Raw genomic sequence first — 21,610 nt, forward strand, 5'->3', positions numbered from 1 at the left:
AGGCTATTCTTACATCTGAGTGGAGGAGCCTGCAAAAAAGTTGAATGGCTTTGAAGAGAGAGTTAACCAGGGACAAAGAAGTTGCAGGTCCTAGTCAAAAGTGTCATGAGGCAAAATGTTCTCCCAAGACTCAGTGTGGCTTATGAACACGGAGTCGGCGGGGAGGAGGTGACAGGCAGTGAGTAGGGTGAGTGATACAGGTTACGCTCCCCCAGCTGGGGAAGAAAAGGTTTTTTCCAGTTTTCCAAACAATTTCTTACTACCTTTTTCTATTATTGTCACATACTATTTCCAACGAATTAAGCATATCAATGTCAGTCATTTGGGCCACTTGGGAGAAGCTACACGATGCCATTCACAGGGCTGGGACATGACAGCCACACCAGTCTAGATTGAAAGAACAGTCGGGGTATTTGCAAGGTAATCACGGGCATGCAGCAAACTCCCCAGCTTCAATGACCTCATCTCAATGCTGGGGCCAATAAAACTACCAAGCAAAGTGCGTGATGATTATGGCCAACATCTGTTTATTAGTTAAGTGCCCGAGACAACTGTCGCTTAATGGGGAATGAGTAAGATCAACGAGGCCCTGTCTACCTGGCCAAACGCGCCCTGCCTTCCTGCCTTGGTGCAGCAGCAGAACTTGTTTAGCTGAGATGAACACCCCCAGAGCAGCCCAGACGGGAAAGCTCCCAGCTCTGCACGGCGAGACATGTTCCTTTCCTTCTCAGAGCTGATCACAATTTGCTGTCGTCTGTTTTTATGTTTATCCCTTTTGTAACTGTCTCTCCTTCGGAGTTTTTGCTCAAGCAGCACAGGGCCAGATGTGTCTTGCGGCCTGCCGGATATTCTGGGCAGGGAAACAGCCGACTCCATATCTGGCTCTGGTGCTGAACAGAGAGGGCAGAAGGCCCAGGGGCCCATGCTGAACCGAGGCCTCTGAACCCAAAATTATGGTCTGATTTTGGGCAAATTATACAGTCTTTTTACCATGAGATTCCTCATCTGTCCATGAAAATAACTGTCCATGGCACATAGAATTACAAGGATTATAGGAAATCACCAAATTCATAACCTAGCCAAGGGGCTGCAAGTGCATCCTCAACAGACAAATGCTGCCTTTACGGCTCTGACACATGCTAAGCGGGGCGGCACCACACAGTGAACACTGCTAAGTGCCAGTGGGTTAAGTGCTTCATGTGTGCTATAATACTCTTTAGATCTTACAACAATCCCAGGGTGAAACGAATATTATGCCCATTTCACAGATTCACCAACAGGTTAAGAGATTTTGAATTCTATTCCAAGGCCCTATGGTGAAGAAATGGCAATTTAAACCGGAATCTGGGCCCAGGCCTTGGCTCCATCTCTCTCCAATCCACCTGACCACTTGCCTTTGAATTCCACCTCTCCAATACACAAGTTTCAGCCGGCCAGCTCTTAAATGCAATTTGTGCAGTTTGTCAATGTTGGTTAATTACCATAAACTGTTCTCAGAAACCACTACAGTAAAGAAAGGTGGACGTAAGGAATTCTGCATTGCGTTCTCCTGCAATGTGCAGGATCCCTTTCCTACACCTCCAAATCCAAGTGTATGCTTCCTCCCTGTTTATGTTTGCACACGGCTTATTAAAGCAGAAGGTACCTGCAGTAATTCCATCTCGGTTGCTTTCCAAGGTTGCAGATTATCCATAATCAGTCTGTGAACGAAAATACTACAATGTGAATGAGAATACTGCAACCATGACAGTAAACAAAGAATACTGAAACCAAGTCATTAAAGGCTGCCGCCACCCCCCAGCTAGGACAGGCCTGCAGCTCAGCTGCTACAGCAACTCACAATGGTGTCATCTGAGCAGACTCAGAATAAGAAAGGACAGGCTACTGGCCCGAGATAGCTAGGTGCTTGTCTAAAAAATGAATTCAGTGAGTCCAAATATTTGCTTCCTCTCACACATACAAAAGTACTAAATTCTTGAACTTGAGATACCTGGCTTTCTTTAGATAACAAGCAATCTTTTATTGTTCCAACAACCTGGTCTTTGTTGTAAATCTCCTATATATCCTAGCTCTGCCTCAACCTCTTGGGAGCAGTCCCTCAGAGAGTTCTGACAGGCTGTCATCCTGGCTCGAGTCCTCCCGCCAAATGAAACATAACTCTTAACTTTTAGGCTGCACATGTATTTCAGTCAACAGTTTTGGACACCATGAAGCACCACAGCAGATTTCTCTCCACCTGAACTCTCCAAGTAACTGGAGCCTTGGTACCAGCAGTGGCCCTTTGTGCCCATCCACCTCCTCGGGGAGTCCAGATGAATTTGGGTGAGTCTCTCTAGGTTCTCGGATCTCACATATTGGTTGATGATCCTAAGTTTTATCTGGCGGTGTATCCAGGTACGTGGCCCTCCAGTTGAAAGAAACTGAGGTGAATTACCCACCCAGTGGAGACATATTGAGTGGGGCCTGGTTGAAAGATAACAGGAAATATCCACCTTGAGGATATGTCCAAAGTGGGGCTGGTGGAAACATATGAGGAAAATACTCACCCAGTGGAGACATCCTGAGTGAGTCCAAGTTGAAAGACACTGGGTTCAGGACTGAGTGGTTAGGTAAGAGTCTGGTCTAATATTTTCCTCAATTTGGTTACCTCCATTGAATTTTTCAGGATAAAAGTAAAACTCCTATGAGGAAACTTTCAACTCCAAAATTCGGACCATCCTCCTGGCTGGTAACAGCTTTCTCGGGTGACAGAGAATCTTCCAGGAGTGGTAGACACAAAGACTTCATGACACAGAGTTGTCCCTGTGGGAAATCTTACTAGCAAATTTATTCTGAGAACCCAACCTTACAATGGGGAATAGAACTTTCAAAAAAAAAAAAAATAAAGAACAGAAAAGAAAAGAAAAAGAAATGACAGATTGCCAGTCTCCAACTATTACCCCAGCCAGGTTTATGTACATACAAAATTTACAACATTAATTGGGAATAAGAAAAAAAAAACTCACTCTGAAAATAACTAACCAGGCCTGATAAAAACATTTTTTGGAATTCTGAACTTATAAAAACAAAATCCCCTTTAGGGGTAACTTGGATTTCTCTTCCTGTGTCCTTGAAATGTAAAAATGTTTTATCTTTCTCTGGGTGTTTTAAGTGTGTGTATGTATGTATATGTATGTTTAGTTTATTTTTTAAAGGAAACCTTGGACTCCACCATACAAAAGTTTCAAGTATTGTGTACATATGGTGGCCACGCAAATAAATTGGGATTCTAAGCAATTCTTTGATTGTACCAATTTTCAGATATTTTGCCATCTTAAACTTTGCTGCATCAGCCTGGACCACAAAGGCTTTTAGCTTTTGGAGAGTAAACCTTTGAATTTTATTTAGGCAACACCCCGACTCTCATGTGGAAGGGCCTCTGCATCTTATTGGTTTAAAATCACTATATATATATTATATTTGTATATAAATTGACGGCCATATGATGGATTTTTTAATTTGGAAAAACTTTTTAATTGGTGAAAGTTTAAAGAGATCTCATTATAAACAGTTGTTTTATGGTTTCTATTAAAATCAAGTTTAAATGTAGAAAAATATATCTAATGGTTAACCTAAGAACTTAGTTAAAAAAATAAAACTGGTTTGAAAAGCTACGTTTGTGTTTTCCTTTCTGATAAATGTTTCTAGATATGCTAATAAAAACTTAGAATAATTAATGTTAATTAGGTTGAATAACTGGAAAAATGATTGTAAAAATGTCGAAAAAAAAATAAGTGGCTTATCCCAAAAGGATAAATATTTTTATATGGTTATTTTGAATCAAATAAATAAAATGGACATTTTTGGGTTTACATACAGGGTTTTGATACTACACAACGTAAAGTTAAAAAAAAAAGGGCCAAAGAGTTCACCTCCTCCCCCCCAAGATTAAAGTTCAAACAAGCCCATTTTACTTACCACAGTTTGAAATATATGTATATATAGACTGAAATACTTGATCAATAATTGGGATAACAGACCAATTAATGAAATTAAAAACTGAGAAGTGCCTAAGCTCTTTGGCTGAATCTTGGGCATCCTAGAGACTTCTATAAAATTATATACAATGCACACACACACAAAAAAAGGTTTCTGGCACTCCTTCTAGAAATAAGAATTATTGATTAAACTTAATAAATATAAAAATTAAAGGTATAAGATTTAATAAAATTGAGATAAAAGTTTGTGAAATTGGTATATTTAAGTGGTCTTTATACAAAACTTTTGCTTGTGTTGTGGGATACATATGTTTAAGAGGAAAAACACTTCCCCTTCTTGGTATTATAAGGCTAGGCACATATCTGTCCCTCTGAAAATATTAATTGAACAAATTAAAATAAACCAATATAGTTACATAAGCCGTCCAATATAATGTAAAACTAAAAACTAATTTGAGTGGCTAATAAAAAAATACAGGTTTACCCTGGGTTTAACTTATAACACAAGGAAAAGAGATCTTACTAAATGCCTTATGCAAGTTTTGGAAGACATATTTAAGTAAGCCTTAAAGTTTTAAAACATGGAATTCTTTGTTTACAGCTCTTCTCACTGATACAAAAATGCCATTTAAGGAGATAAAATACGGCCTGGGTGAGAGAGCAGTTCTCTGGGGACCTGGAAGACAGTGTCTTTGTCTTGCACATCAGAAATATAAATACAACAAACAGTGACCTAGGACTGAGTCTAATTAGCTCAACGAAATAAACCTTAAGGCCAAGAAATTTTTGGCATATTAGAACTCAGAACTCTGAAGGGTCCTTCAGACATTGTGAAGAAATTTTAACTGTCTGTTTCATAAATAGTAAGCCTTAATGATTTGAGCAAGCAAATTCAGCTTACTCCAACTATTATTATACCTATCTTATAAGTAAGTTTTAAAGTGAAGTTATGAGATCTCTAGATTTTTTCTGATTATAAGCCTGTGTACACATTATAGGAGTGAGATATTTCTACTGCTAAAGAAAAAAAATTCAAAGTCATAGAGCTCTGCTTAATTGACGTAAAAATATAAGAGCTTAAACATTAAGTATTTTTAAAATAACAACTGAACAAATTGACTTTCAGCGTCATGTGAAATGGAAAATATTCAATATTAAGATAATATTTGATATTGTTTAGTTTAAGTATGTTCTAATTAATATAGACATCTTTAAAGTCATCAATATTATGTATAATACTTTTACTGTACCTAGGTTTAATGAAAGTCAAATAAGATCCTGTTATATCTGTTGCAGATTTGTCAAAAAAAAAATAAAAGTAATGTGCTGTGGTAAAATTTTAATTAAATTAAATGCAAATGAGATGAGAGCTTTGGGTAAATATTTAAAATATATTTTTAAAATGTATGTTTAAGATAATCTCTAAGTGTTTGGTATCTTTAAATTCTAGTGTTGTGCTAAATTAAGTTAAATGACAAGATTTTATTAAATAGATATGCCATTTTCAGATAAAATAACATTGAAATACGAATTACTTAACATTTAACTTCCTCTTACAGTGAAACTAAAGGTATATAGAAATATTAATAAATGGTTGGTGCCACACTGAAATAGTCTCTATTAGTAAGGGAATGATCTCAGTATCCTAGGAAAGTAATATAAATGCGTAAAGGAAGATATAAGAATGGAATTATATTTTGTTAATGAAAAATAGTGACTTTCTCCTGAACCTGGTTACTTCTGAATAGAAGAAAAATAAGGGACACACTAATATAAGTATAGAAAGCTGTGGAAGGCTTGTGGAAAAGGAACCCTGAGGGAAGAGTTTTGTACATGGTCAGAATTGGCTAAGTTTAGAAACAAATTGGGCAACGTAAATGAATCTTAGAAGTAAGCTGGTACAAGATTAGAATTGTTTTTCTCTCTGTTAAGAGGAAAAAATTTTCTTAAAATGTTAATCCTCCTTCAGTAACAGATTGTAAAACTTCTTATACCACTTAGCTGATATGTTCTGCCTTTACTTTTGACGTATTTTCTTGTTAATGAATTAGTACTACTTTACAGTGATCTATATGTTTATCTGATCAAGTGTTCTGAAATCTTTCAAAAAGCTCCCCAAATATAAAATTCTAATTAATTAAATAAAAATTAATTTAATTAATTAAAATTCTTTTAATCTCCAGTTAAGTTTGGGATGCTACAGAAGGCCGCTGAAACATCCCAAAGAGAGATTTTTAACTATAAAGTTTCATTTGGCATTTTAAATAACATGGAATTGTCAAATGAATCATAAATCTTCTAAGGTTATATTGAATGAGACAATATTATTAATATAGATATTGTAGAAATTATATGGACTCCCTAAAATTCTGGTATATCTGAAATGTTACCAGTGATAATTATGGGTATAGTGAACAGATTTCTTTATTGATTATAGTGTAACGGTGTTTAACCATGCTTTTAAATTTTTGTCATTTATAGACAGTTAATTGTTTTCTTCTGATGGTTTTGCAAAATGCTTTCTCTTCAAGGAGATTTACTGATTCCTAATAAATTTCACACTATAGCACTGAACTAAACTGGGTAAGACATTTTAAAGTTCTAATGAAAACTCTCATTAAAAGAATTAGTTACAAGGGACTGATTAACCTGCTGAATATGGTTATAATTTTTGATATTGTTTGAAATACTACTGGCTTTTAACCTGTTTCCCAGACGTAAATAATCTCTTCTCCTTAAGCTGGTTATGGTTCACAGCAATTTGATAAATTATACCTATGTAATCACACTTGGAACACTTATCTTTTCCCTCTATCTGATCCCTCAAGAGACTAAAAACACTTAGGTTCCCAGTGGCTCTATCAAACAAATTAGGGAGATCATCTCCTAACAGATATAGGAGTATAAAGATATTTTAAGGATTTTAAAGAGAAAAGAATTTACCTAAATCTGTAAGGCAGAAACCCATGAAAAGCCTTGACGTGTCTTTCTTGGCCTTAGCAAACCTTAACATTCTACCCTGAGACTCCGTATTAAAACTTCCAACACAGCCAATTTAAAAAAGCCTATATGATCAAATAATCAGACTTAACTTGTAAAAAATTAATCTTGATTTGGCTATATTTGAGAAAACTGAGGGTAACTTAAGAGAGAAAATAAATTATATTTTAGTCGATATTAAATTCTAGTTTTGTTAATTGAGGTCCATATTTACTAAGACACTTCCCAGATTATTCCTTGCTGTCATGTCACATTACTGTACGGTTTAATTGAATTATGAAAAGGATACTCTAGGTTTGTTTCTGAAGCTCAGAAATCTATCCTTGGGTAAAGTTCCAATGCCCCATGACCTGCAGCCAGGGGATTATACATACTGCAACAGGCATGACTTAAAGAACTGTCTCCAACCTGAATGGAAGGACCCTTTTTCAGGTACTCTTTACCAGACCATACACACCAAAGCTGAAGGAAACGGAGTCTCCGATTCATTTCCTATCTGAAACATCCCCTGCACTGCACTGGCCTATCGAGTGCTGCTCACCTTAAAACAATGCCCAAATGGAGAAAAAGCTACCAGACCAGGATGAGAAGAAGACGACATCTGAGCTAGACAGCTGACCCAAGACACCGGACCAAGACTGTATACCAATTACTTTGATAATTTCTCCAACCTTTGATTATGATCTACTCCACTTGTTAAGTTTATGATAAATTACCTATGTCTAGTACTTCTGTGTTACCTTGGTGGGTTTCCCTACTCCAAGGCTCTAATTAGATAGCCCTCAGAAACGTTATTCTAAAAAGAATTTATAGTTCTGTTTAGGCCACTGTTGATCTTACAAGGTGGGAGATTTCAACTGGCCAATTAATACCTGCTCTGACCCTGACCATAAATATGAACTTTCTCATAGGATCAAACTCAGAAACACAAGCAAAATTTTAACCCAAAAATACAACTTCTCGACTATTAAATTCTTACTCGTGACTTTATTAACGTTACTAGCTGTATTACTTATATCCTGTCTATTTTATAAAATTGTTGTCTGTTACATTTCCCAATGTGTAACTAGGCCCACAAGATTGATGATGGCTAAACATCTTGAAGAAACAGATAAAATTTATAACCCTGAATAAAATAAATATAATAGTGTGATTCTATTTATGGGAATGAGCAAAGATGGGTAAACACTTTCTGTATCATAATAGACTAGTAAGACATGTGATCCAGAGAAGTTTTAGTATCAACAGGGTCTGACAAAAAAAAACTTACACCTTGAATGGCAACTTAGAAGATTCTTCACCTGAACTAGGAATGAGCCATCCTAGCACCGTGGGACAAAATTGGTCATGAAATTTCTCTCAAAATATTGGTCAAATTTAGGACCAAGTGGGAGCACTGTGAATGAAAATACTACAATGTGCATGAAAATACTGCAACCATGACAGTAAACAAAGAATGCTGAATCCGAGTCATCAGCGGCTGCTGCCAACCCCCAGCGAGTACATGCCTACAGCCCGGCCTCTCAGCCACTCACAGTGGTGCCCTCTGAGCAGACTCAGAGTAAGAAAGGACAGGATACTGGCCCTAGATAGCCAGGGGCTTGCCAAAGGAATGAATTCAATGACTCAAATGTTTGCTTCTCACCATACATAGAAAAGCAGTAAATACTTGAACTTGAGATATCTGGTTTTCTTTAGATAACAAGCAATATTTTATTGTTCCAATTACCTGGTCTTTGTTGTAAGCTTCTATATATCCTAGCTCCTCCCCTACCTCTTGGGAGCAGTCCCTCAGAGTGATCTGAGAGGCTGTCATCCCGGCTCGAGTCCTCCAGCCAAATAAAACAAAGCCCTTAACATATAGGCTGAACGTTTATTTCAATGACGTTCCAGAATAGACACAACTCATCAATTCTGTAATGGAACACACTGAATCAGGAACCAAAGCGTGTTTTAGTCCAGAAAATCTCCGGGTTCCTATTTCTTCCTGTCATTATACAATCCCTCTAGAACTCATTAATTTGCTGTCTGCTCCTCTGGCAACAAAACTCGTAGAAGACTCAACTCAGCAGAGCACCCTGCTGGGGAGAACACCCCGCAGAAGCACTGCAGGCTGCCTGCCCTCCTGCACGCTCTGCTGACCCTTGGTGTCCTCCGTGGAGACCAGGCCAACAGAGCTGTTCCTAACAGCTACAAATTCGCACACGTTAAATAAATCATTTTATTTTATATGATATTTTACGTATATACACATCTCTGAAAACAACTTTGCAGAAGCTCAAATCTTCAACATCAATCCCCAAAGGCAAATCCGGTCCCCAAGAGGAAACAAGACTTAAGACGACGCTAAGGCCTCCAAAGTCCTCTCAAGGACCGTCAACCAAACTGCCTGCAGGTCTGCAGCTGCAGGCTGTTACATGTCTGCTTTTAAAGCAACCCCTTCCTTCCCTCGGGTATTACAGTGTCCCTCTATGCCCTCCCGTCTCAGGGTAAAAGCAGCCGTTGCAGAACCTTGCAGGGAAGCACTGACAGGAGTCGACAAAGAGGATCAGAGCTAAGCTAATACTTCTGATGACACGACCTTGTCACTGTGTCACTTTACAGATGAAGATATATATAGAGAGAGGTGGGGTGATATTGCTCAAAGTCACACAGCTAATAAGTGGCAAAGTCTATAACTCTGCTCTTCCCTTCGGCGTGACGCCCCAGCTGGGACGCCCACAGGGTTGTCTCATGCCTGCCTGAACAATCCTCTCCTGTCACTCATAGCCCACCACAGGGTCTGACCCTAGCCTGCCTTTTCAGCATCTATTCCCTCCAGTCTCTGAGGAACAAGGCCGTTTGGGCCACTGTATGACTTTCGGCTCCCGGAAACATCAGTGCTCATGCTGGTCTTGCCTGTGCATCCGGCCCGCTGCTCAGAGGCTCTTCCTCCCCTGCAGGAGGACGTTTCCAGTCTCTGCAGGGACACCTCCTCAGGGGAGCCCTCTTCTCGCTCTCAGCACGGCAGGGCCACATCCCGAGCTGCCCCATTAGGACAGTGTGCGCCCAGGTCTGTTAATCAGACCAGCAGCATCAGAGCTAGGGATTATGCCCGGGCTACCCTGCAAAACTACTGCCCGCCACACAGCCCCCAGCCAGCAGGTCACCTGGAAGTCACAGCAAGTGCCCCACCCAATCCAGAAGCCTCTTCATTTGCCAGCATCGCTGATGACTGGTTTCCAAACTTTGGTCAGTTTCGCACAAAACAGCACCTTCAACCGGTAAGCAGAGGGTTTCGCTTCTGCTCCCCATCCTTACTGGTAATGTCAAGGAAAACAAAGAGGCCTTTTCTCAACACTTTTATAATGACACCCTCCCACCCACAATACTCATATGCTCAAGAGCTTTGGATCCAAGTGATTTTCTTTCCCTTATGATAAGCGGCTCAAAACACTGCGGGATTCCTTCTATTTAGAGGGTATTTGTACTCAGTTTATCGGCTTTAATCTGTTTTTGTCTCTCTTCAATATCCCTAGCAGTTGCCACCTCTTACTCCCTTCAGCAGCCTCCCTCCCAACATCTACTCTAGGAAATCAGCTGTGATGAGGGGCCCTGGGGCAGTCACAGACGATGCAACTAAGGCAAAGAGAGGGTCCATAATTTGCCCGAGAAGATCAGCTTCAACCCCCAACAATGTGTGTCACGTCCCTGTGTTTAACTCTTATGCTAAGCAAGATAACTTTTTGTAGATTATGGTTATAAACAGATGAGGTATAAAAATACATACAAGGACACACATCTACTCTAAGATGCTCACTAACTCCACTATTTTGTTTCTACTTATTTCTATTAAAAAATATTAAGAACCTCTGCAGTCAGTATAGCAAAATGTTACTGGGCTTTAAATCCAGAATATAGAGGTGTTAAATGTGTCATTACTCATACTTATTTGTATGTTCACAATACAAAATTATTTGAAAGTCCCTCTCACCTCCCCCTACTCACTACTGGCTCTCACCTGAGCTCCCAGACCACACATCTAACAACCTTTCACTTTACCCACAGCTGAACTCATCAGATTTCCGCAGAACTCCCTCTGCAGCTTTCCCTCCTCAGAGCACAGAAGGACCATCATTTACCTCATTAATCCACCCAGAAACCTGGGCCTTACTCCATCCTGCATTCACAGCCAGCCTTCATCCTTTCCTTTTTACCATCTAAACATGCCTTCAATATGTTCGCTTTTAAACACTGACCGTCCCACAGCTCAAGTGGAAGCCACCAACACTGCCCACCTGGACTCACGAGTCTCCTAAGTGGGTCCACAGCCGCTCTCCCCTACTTGAGACAAATGGGACTGTGCCACTCCCGCGCTTTTTGGACTCTTTTAAGACCCACTCTTCTTAGAAGAAACTCCAAGTTCTTCACCAGGTGAAAGTCTTTGCCATGAAATTGTCACCTCAGGGAGGGCAGGACCCGCCCTCTCCCCTCGGCCCCACCCTCTGGCAGAGCATCAGCTTCGGAGGACCTGCTGAGCTACACCAACCTGTATTCTAAACCTGGTCTGAGTTCTTAGCAAACTGCTTCACTTATCCATACAATTCCAAGGTAAATTAGAAAGATTTTAGATGTTGAGCTAGACTATTGATTTTGGGATTTTGCACTAGCAACCTGCAAGGACATGTTCTAAAGATTCTGTCTTCTTAAAACCACACCCAGGTTAAAGGAGTATTTGTGGAATGTCTTCGGAGGAAAAGGGACTGTACTTTTACAGGCTTTATGTTTTATAACATGAACAACCCGGACAGGGTCACAAATGGAACCGCCTCACAAGTGACAGAAGACAGGTGAGAGGCACAAAGCAACAGGTTGCAAAGATGGTAAGAGTAAACATGATTCTCCAACCCCCCCAAAAATTTTTGAAACAACCAAAAATTCTGAATTTTAAAAGTAAAAGAGTATCATATAGAGAAATGAAATAAATAATGCTCTTCATCAGGGTTTCAAGATCTCACTCCAGAGTTTTTAGCAGGCCATACTGAATCCTAGCACAGAAAAATCAAATGGACTTGTAGTGAGAAAGTTCCAGGAAAACTGCAGTAATTCCTCCACTTGTGTAAGGACATACACTCACCTGCTGAAGGTGAATGTAAACCGCATTCTGGATAAATTCGAAAGCTTCCAGGCTCCGCTTCTGGATGCCAAGGACATGGACAGCTTGGAAGCATGCTTCTAACTCAGTCACCGGCATTTTTACACTGCAGGGGAAACGGAGGCACCCAGTCAAGAGCAGAGATGTTCCTGTCGTGTCTCACAGGCCGTGCCTCGGGGATTCAGTGCCCTGCAGCAGCCCGGCCCCAGGCAAGGACCAGCAGCGTTTTCCACCCAAGCAGGAGGGGCACTGTGCTTGAGAAAGCCCATCTCCGATGGGGGCAAGAGGGGCTGGTGGGGTTCAGTGAACCTATAAATGCCCACAGAAATATGCCTGCATTCATTCAAGTGATGCAAACAACTGTAGCAGGCTATTTAACAAAATTTCAATTGTCAGTGGAAATTTTGCCATTCCTTTCCGCTTGTCCCCTGCACTCTGAGACAGGCTTAGGCTCTCTTACACCTGCAGCTCTGTGCAATAGTTGTGAAGTCATTTTACTTTACAGATACCACGGTTCTGCCCAGGGTGATATCCAGCCCAGAGAGGTGGCCCAGGCCAATTTAAAGCTATGTGGCTTGCGTGCAGGGACAATTACAGGAGCTGGTTCCGGAGCCAGGCCCCTCCCCACCTCTGCTCCCCTCTCTCCCGAGGCCCCGCTGCCAAGCACTCAGGCTCCGTGATCTTAAGTCCTACTCTTCTACTCTACTCCAAACCCTTTTCCTTTTCTTTTTTTTCCCTAATTATTCCCAGCTGGAGTGATTTTTCAATCTCAATATCTGAAAAAATTCCTGCAGCCGAAAAAGAGGTCTCCAGAGGTCAATGCCCATATGCTGGTTCCTGAAGAGAGCCCCTGGCTACGGGGACCCTCACCAACACTCACGGGGCATCAGAGATGTTGCAGGGTCGGCCACCCCCTACAAGAGTATGCTGTCACCCCAATGCCTGCACAGCATCCCTGCTCACAAAATATAGTTGGTACACTTATCGGTTATTAAGAAGCAAAAATACAAAATTGCTCATATTTCTTACTAATATTATCTATGAAGCTGGAAACGGAATTGTAATAAAATGTAACAGTTTTTACCCTATGTTAAATCTGTTCCTTTGGGTTTAAACCTGTGCCCTGTTTCCTAGGCTCAGACTTGGTAGCTCTGCACCATTTGAAAAAGAAAGTTGCCTTTAGCCTGAAATCTGCAGGAAAGCCTATTCTCCTGGCCCTGATCTTTAAAAATGTTAGCTCATCTGCACTTCTGTAGAGATGGCAAGTTGCATAATAGAGAATAGCCTTTGTTTTTTTGGAGGTTTTACAGGGGTACCATGATTTGATCCACATGGACAGCTGCAAGAACAGCGGATTCAAAGGACAAACAATTCATAAAGCAAGAAGTATGCAACAACCAACCACAACCCCGCCCCTTTTTAGTATAAAAGGAGACTGAATTCTTACTTGGGGAAGATAGTTCTCCAGGACATCAGTCTGCCGTCTTCTGGGTCTGCCAGCATTGCAAGTGAAGTCACTATTCCTTGCTCCAACACCTCATCTCCCGGTTTATTGGCCTGTCATGCGGCGAGCAGAACGAGTTTGGACTCGGTAACAAAATGACTGCATTGGAGGTAGTATGTCTCCAATGTTTCCTCGTTTCCAATATGTAACATGCACATCATTTATGATCTAGTGCAAATAATTCATCAAAGACAACCACAAAAAGAAACTATACTCACCTAGCTATCAACACTGAAGTCACAACCTGTCAATTTTATATGATGTTGAACAACACAATGGAAAAACCTAACATAGGGAGTTGATTCCACGGAAATAAAATTATTTCTACTCCTTCAATACTTTTTCTTTTCTTTTCTATTTTATTTTGTTTTGCTTATTGAAAGGAAAATAAAAGTCAAGTCATTTTATTTCACGTATTTTTGTTATAGTTACATTCTTTAAATACTACAAAGAGATTTAAACTGCAAAAAAAATTGTTCATATATTAGTATAAAGATATATACACAATCAATGGGGATTAGGAAAGGAATGGACATTTACTAAAAATCCACTGCAATCTTGTCTTTTACAAGCATATCCTGGAATATAAGCTGTATGATCCAGGGGGCCCCATCCCCATTCTCACTGTTGAGTCCCTTAGCAATCAACTACTAAGGCACCAGCATAGAACCATGTGATCAGTATTTTAGGAATAAATTAGGGAATTAGCACATTCAATTCTAAAACAAAAACCCTAAAATAAATACTGAACTTATTTACAGATAAAGAAAATTGGAACCAAAAAAGTAGTTATTTCCCCAAGGTCACAAAGCTAATAACTGGTAAAGACAAGATTTGAACTCATCTGCCTGATTCTAAAAACTAAGGTGGAAATCCCATTCGACTGGGGAGGGTCCAGCAGCGGAGCCTATCACCCTATCTTTGTTCAGATCTAGCCTTAGACAGCCTGAGACAGCACCCCATTCCTATGGAACTTGAGGGCAAATGATAACAATAAGGATTTTATATCCAGTAGTTTGTTAGGTCTCATTTATATAAAGTGTCAGCAGGTCAGCAGAAAAACTCTGGAAAATATGAGTGGGTCCAGAGCTTTCTGCTGATTAGTAACTCAGTCTCTCAGGACATAGTGACCTTCCCATGAGAGGCCTCATGGACATAAACTAAAGGCAGCTGAGCAATGAAAACTAACAAGAACCTGGAACTCAAGCAAGAAGGTTCCCTGCCATCCCCCACCCAGTTGCCTCTTCACCCGCATGGACACGATGGCAGGAGACCCAGATTCTTGTCCAAGTTACATCATCAAGGATTCTCATCCATAATAATGTATGACTCTATGCCGCCTTATGTCCATTAAAACTCAAATATGATAACACCAATATCTCAGCAGAATATCTATGTCTCCACTTCCTGTCTTCTAATAGGAGAATATTTTTATGGACAAAAAGCAGAAATCCAATTTAAAAAACCATGCACGAAGCCAGGTGAAATTCTGCTTAAGAGACTGCTCTCACGCTGAGTAAATGAAAACTCAGAAAAAGTGGCCCTTCTCCCTCAGTAAATGGGAGGTAGCCTGATGTGTGTGTGTGTGTGTGTGCACGTGTGTGTGTGTGTAAATCAAATACAATGAATTCTGGGATGTGTACAGTTTTTTTAAGTCACTGTCATTTCATGGGAATGAGCCAACATTTAAATAATTTGAATCTAGTGTTCTGAGAGAGTCTCGGGCTCTTGGTGGAGGAGGTGAAAGGGGAGAGTGAAGGAGGAAAGAGGTACATGAAGCAAAGAAGTAAGAATACTGCCAGGGAAAGGCAAGACGTTAGTTTTGTTCTTCCTTGCACCACATACAAATTAGGGACTCGCTTTCTGCTGATGACTTATCGAGCACTGAGTTGCAGGAGAAGAGGGGACAGCTCATTGCTCACTGAGCTTGTGACTGTACGTGGCATCTTATAGACACAAATCATTTACCCTGATCAAACACTCTAGCAGCAGGCTGTAATTCTTCTGTTTTGAGAGACAACAAAGCAGGAGTTCAAACAGGATGCATAACTTGACAAAAGTCAGAGGTCCAGTAAACTAAAGAGGATTAATTCAAACTCAGATCTGAATGCAGAGTCTTATCTTCCCACTCCCAGGACTGGAAAATCCTTAACACAGGCTCCCCAGCTCCCCTGCATTGTTCCTGGCACCAAGCATTTGCCATGGCAATGGTCACCATTTCTCACAGACACAGCGCTCTGTGCAGCAAATGACCTTGATCAGACCTTGATCATCTACCTGCCACGCCCACCAGGCTTCACCATACAGGCAGGAAAGCTGGCTTTCAAGTGCATACAAAGCCATTCCTTGTCTAACCTGGGCTCTTCTGTGGTTTCTCCAGCCTAAAGGCAGCCATGAAACTGCTCACAGTTTGTACATGAGCCACACTACCTCTCTCCATCTGTCTCCCCACCTATACTACTTAGCTATGAACATTTTGAGAATCTTCGACACAAATTTTTAAAAACAAAAAAGAAAGGATTCTGGAACAACTACTTAATACTTACAATTTTAAATGACAAATTACAAAGTGAGTATTTACAAACCGAATCTTCCTTTCTAAATTTCAGTTTTAAGCGTTTAAAAATATAATAGCAAAAAATTTTCACTTACAAAATTGACAAAAACATAAACAATAATCTGGAATAAGTTAAAAAATAATGCCCATGTTCTAAATGGAGAAACTTCAGGGCTGTACTGAGGGGTAAAGTAAGAGGTGAGAATGTAGAGACATCAACAAATTGCATGGAGGAAAGCAGTTTTGTAAAGATGTAAGTTCTCATCAGAATAATTCAAAACTTACTGAAAACTCCCATGACAACTCCAATCTGATTTTTTTTTAACTTGAACAAAATATTTTGGAATTCTTCAGGAATAATAAAATCATAATACTAGACAAGAAAATTTGGGATGGAAGAAAAGAATGAAAAAAAATTCAGACTGCCAATTATTAAATAAATTTTTACAATATGTAAGTTATGGTGCTGGAGTAAGAAAGGCAGATTGACAGAAGGGAACCATGAGCTCAAAAAGAGACTCTAGTGTACATAAGTATTTTGTAAAGGTGGGATTTCAAATCAAAGAGAAAAGTATGACTTCAGTAATTGTCCTGAGACAATCAGACAATCACCTAGAAAGAATAAATACTATTCCTCTCATAAGGACCACAAGATAATTTACAGACAGTGATGTAAATATAAAAAAGTACTAATAACAGCAAATACAACACTTTGCTCTTATTAACTCAACTTACCCTTACATTAACAAGTACTATTATCATCTCCATCTTAGAGATTAAAAAAAACCTACAGAGGAGATTTATTCCAGTATAAGAAATTATTTTTAAGAATAATTTCAAAGATAAAACACATAAGGAATACATTTATTATCATAAGAATATTTTGAGACACTACCAAAATTAAAATCCTCCTAAACAAAATGAAAGGCAAGAAATGACAAGAAAAAGCTCTGTGATACATGTTGTTGAAGACAAGAAGTTAATGTTCATAACATACAAAGAGCTGTCACAAACCAACAAGAAGCTCCCCCACTTAAATGTGTGCAAAGGATAAAAGGAATCATTCATTTTAAAAAAGTCAAATGGCTAATGAGTGAAAAATGCTCAATACCTCACTGGTCATCAAATGCAAACTAAAACAATGAAAAAGCACTTTTGCTCATCATATTGGCAAATATTTTTAAAAGATATTCTATCTAGTGTCCATCTGTGGGAGAAGAAACCATGAGCGACATTTTCAGAGGACGACATGACAATGGATATGTAAACTCTGAAAAACGTACGTACACACTGACTCAACACCACTTCTACGAATCGTTTCCTCTAGGAAAAAACAAATTTAGTCCAAAAAGATGTACCCATCAGGGCATTTACACAGCACTGTTTACAATGGTGGGAAGAAAAACTGAAGTGAAATCATATCCAGCAATAGAGAATTGGTTACATAAGTAATTGTGCATCTTTTCATTCCCCTATGGAAGGAATTTCTAGAGTTACTTGAATGGAGTCTGTGATGAATGTAAATGTCACATCCAGGGACTAAATTTCCAGAAGCCTTAACTAAAGGAATACTCATAAAAGATCACAGGAATGTCTGTACAAGAAGGATGCCAGTCAAATATCCTTTCTGACAGTGGAAAATGGAGAAAACTTAACTGTCCACCATCAAGACAATGATGCGTTAAATCACGACGAGCTGCGAGCAATGAGGGAGCCGGCATTTCGCCGTGGTCCAGGGCCTTGTCCACAGCATTCTCTCACCAAAGGTGTGCGTGGGAAAGAGACCACACCCGCAAATCAGGAGACCCCTCCACTCTATCTGAAAGGACCGGGTGAGTCTGGAGTGGGAGGACGTCTATGATATACACCTGAGTGATTAAAGCGAGCTGCAGAAAAACATATAGTATGGTCTCATTTTTAAATAAAGCATATATACACACACGTATACATGGAATTCTCATATGTGTGTATATATGTATGTCATAGGCATAAAGGTCATGAAACATATATATCAAATTTTCAACAGTTTTTACTCTTCGGAAATAAGGGGAAGGGAGGTAGGGCCTTCCTCTACCACCACAGTTCTCTTTTCAGTATTTCAGTTAAGTATACTTGGAATTTAAAAGTTTATTTAAGTCCGAAGTAAAATGGACAATGCCTCCACAAGACAGAATGCTATACTGGTCATCAAAAATCATGCCAGAGGAGATAGAATATTGTAGAAAAACATATAAAAAGCCGAATGGAAAATGGAGGTGTCCACACAGTAAACAGTCACAGAGTGCTCTCTGGTTTTTTATGACAGAGGTGATCCACACTGATGAAAATATACGTTAACGTGTTAATTATTATCTTTGAATAGCGGGACAAGGATAGCCTTTTTTGCCCCCTTTTTCAGAGTTATTATTTTAAATGCACATTCTTTTTCATCTGAAAAAAAGCATTTTTAGGTGTGTAGTACTATGCATTGGAGAATAATACAAGAATACTTAGAGAAACAAGTAACTAGGAGACAAAGCAGCAGCATCACACAATGTAGGACGGGCGATCCTGATTAACACCACGCAGTTACATAAGGACCCACAAAGTGAGAGCACCTGCTGTAACAGGGCGTGGCCCCCTTCTATTTGTCAGCAGTGTCTTCAGGGCTGAGGCAGTTCTGAGCACGGCCAGTGTCAGTGCTGGTGTCTGGATGGATGCCACTGGAGGTGAAGGCACCTGCAAGCCGAGAGGAAGAACAGAAATCATCCTCTGCCTTTTCTGTCTTGTTTCTTTGTTACTTTAAAAGAGAGCCATATATAAGATAAACCGTGTATCTCCCCAAATGAAATTTCAGTAATGAAACCGTTTTTAAAGGCTTCACAGCTTATATTCTGCCTATAACTGTCTTTTCAACAAAGATCATATTTATTAAATGTTAATTAACTCAGTTAATTAACTCCCTGTAGAAACATTCTAGTAAAGAGCATGAACTGCAGTATGTAAAAGAACCACACCTGCAGTGACTAGCTCAGCTGTCTTGACGGCAGTGCAGTCAGCCCCCACCATCCCGTGGCCCTGAGCTCCTGATGCTGGTAAGAGATTACGCTGCCGCCTCAGATGGAGAGAAACGGTGAAAGCATTTCTTGAACCCTACAGCACTGACAAAACATAACTGACAAATCCCAGGCCCCTTTGAGGCTCTCATTTTCTGTTTCTGGCCAACCCCCATCAATGAGCAGAACCACCCAATCCCCGAGCCATGGGACTCACGTGGGAAGCAGTTTTGGAGAAATTTCCAGGTATAGAATGTAACCAACTATACATAGAACTCTGAAAAAAGAAAAGATGCCATACTCTGATTTTGGAAGACACTCAAAATATTCTCCTAAGCCTTAGTAGCTGGAAAGGCTGGGCTTCTCCTAAGTCACTTATTTATTTCACAGCCAGTAAGCATCTCCCTCAAATCCTGCTTCCCTGTGTCTGCTGGGAGCTTGAAACACACTGCTGCTGTCGATCTTATAAGTCACATGGCAGAGGCATGTGTCTCAAGCCTGCAGCCCTCACACAGGCTCGCCTCCTAGCCTCACTGTCTGAACTGGGCCCCATTTTCTCACCTGTTTATTTGGTATCTGTTCTTCTGTAAGCTACCTGAAATGCGTTTTGGAACATGTCAGAAGAAGCAGTGGGTTGAGAAATGGACAGATTGAGAGGTGAGAGATGGGCAGACAGAGAGAGAGACTCCAAGAAAAGGGGAACAAATAAAATTTCCTATGCAAAACCCTCTTCTAATCAGGGAAGGAAACCACCACGGAAAAGTGTGAAGAGGCAGGTAGCTTAGGACTGTTTCCTGGATTCCATGAAAAGTAACACCAAGAGATGAGAGGGTAGAACTTTAATAGTAAAAGAAAAAAAGCACGCATGCTTGAAAAATATATCTACAATATGTACTTTCTAAAGAATAGACTGAAATCAGCAGGACCCAATAACACTATACTTGGGTATTTACAGAAGTGAGAATCCCATCTCCAAACCACAAGGCATCCCTTCAGAGCACTGACAGTCTACATCGGGCGGTCATAAAGCCATCACCGCAAAAGCTATGCTACCCTGCACTTACGAGGAATGAGCAGCTGTGCTCAGGCTGCCCACGCGCGTCATTTACACCCCACAGCACCTCTACGGGGGGGACGCCTAGCGAGACCCGTCTCTGCAGGACAGAAAACCAGTTCTGGAGAGGCTAAGCCGACTTACCAGTTCTCCATCTCACAGGACTGGTCTCTCCAGAGCAGGACACGAACTCGGACCCACGATTGTAACCATGGTACTACAGTGCTTTGTGTGCTGTTTGTGTGTATAATACATTTGTTTCTATCATGAAAGGTTATTTAATAAATGATCGGTTGTCTTGTCTATCTCATTAGCTCACAATCAATCTTTATACTGTTGAATTGTACTCTTTTCCCCTGAAGAAAGGAACGGAAACAGCGGGGGTCAGAAAGAGGTGGGGCTCCATTCTTTATCTGGGATCTCATCTCATCGAAGTCCCCAAACAGGGAAAAGGAGCAAATGTTCTCTTTATCTTTTAAAGAGAGGGCTCCAGTGATGGTGACTTATTCAATTACAAAATCAAGGCTGGGGAAAGGGCACATGCAGCAACTAGAGCAGTATCAGCTGTAGGAAGGTCAAAAGTGCTCATGGGAGGGCTCAGGGGGCAGCCTCATTTAATTTCAATCAATAAAACAATAACAAACTCTAAAAATACTGGCCTACAATGGATTAGCTCTTTCTTGACATCTAGCAAGTTTCCACAGCCCACATGTAACATTATCGGGAACCAGTGAAAGGAAGAGTCCACAGACAAGGAAAATCAATGCCACAGGCAGGCTGAAACCCAGGCTGGAGTTTAGGAAGAGAAAGGGCATAGTTAAGAACTGGGGAAAGGCTGGGGAAAAAAATCATCACAAGGACTCTCAAGCATCATCCAACAATCATATAATCATTCATTCAAGAGAGAGTTACTGAGGTCGTATTCTGTGCAAGATTGTACAGCGGGTGAAGCAAGAGCGCAGCGTCCATGGTGGCAGCAAGTTGCGGGGCTCAAATACACTTCTGATCCCGGTACCTTGCACACTTGTCCTCAATATAAAGGCAAAGATAATTAAAGTAAAATAATACTCTGTAAACTCAAAGCATTGTTGAAAAAAAAAGTTAAAGAAGACCTAAATACCAGGACAGACACTCCACACACATTCCCCTATCAAAAGAAAGTGCTCTTGGAATGGCAGTGCTCCCCAGAGCGATCCGTATATTCAACGTGGTCTCGATCACAATCCCAGCGGGCTCCTCTGCAGAAACTGACTATCTGCTGCTACAATTCATATGGGAATTCGAGGATCTCAGTAACCTATACGTACTTGAAAAAGAAAAATTTGAGAGGACTTATAATTCTCAATTTC

General features: G+C 40.3%; 1 protein-coding gene across 1 annotated transcript in view; it reads right to left on the bottom strand.

Moving 5' to 3' along the window:
* Positions 1 to 21,610, bottom strand: part of LOC140694796 (uncharacterized) — a 176,523-nt gene that overhangs the window by 126,843 nt on the left and 28,070 nt on the right. The window contains exons 6-9 of the mRNA XM_072957857.1: positions 19,425 to 19,484; positions 19,169 to 19,259; positions 18,770 to 18,890; positions 17,779 to 18,058 (exon numbers count right to left, since the gene is read on the bottom strand). Of these exons, the coding sequence (XP_072813958.1) occupies positions 18,796 to 18,890; positions 19,169 to 19,259; positions 19,425 to 19,484 (246 nt within the window). The 3' untranslated portion in view covers positions 17,779 to 18,058; positions 18,770 to 18,795. Of the gene's footprint in view, positions 18,059 to 18,769; positions 18,891 to 19,168; positions 19,260 to 19,424; positions 19,485 to 21,610 lie in introns of the transcript that reaches the window.

Source organism: Vicugna pacos, unplaced genomic scaffold, assembly GCF_048564905.1.
Source record: "Vicugna pacos unplaced genomic scaffold, VicPac4 scaffold_104, whole genome shotgun sequence".
Lineage (NCBI taxonomy): Eukaryota > Metazoa > Chordata > Mammalia > Artiodactyla > Camelidae > Vicugna > Vicugna pacos.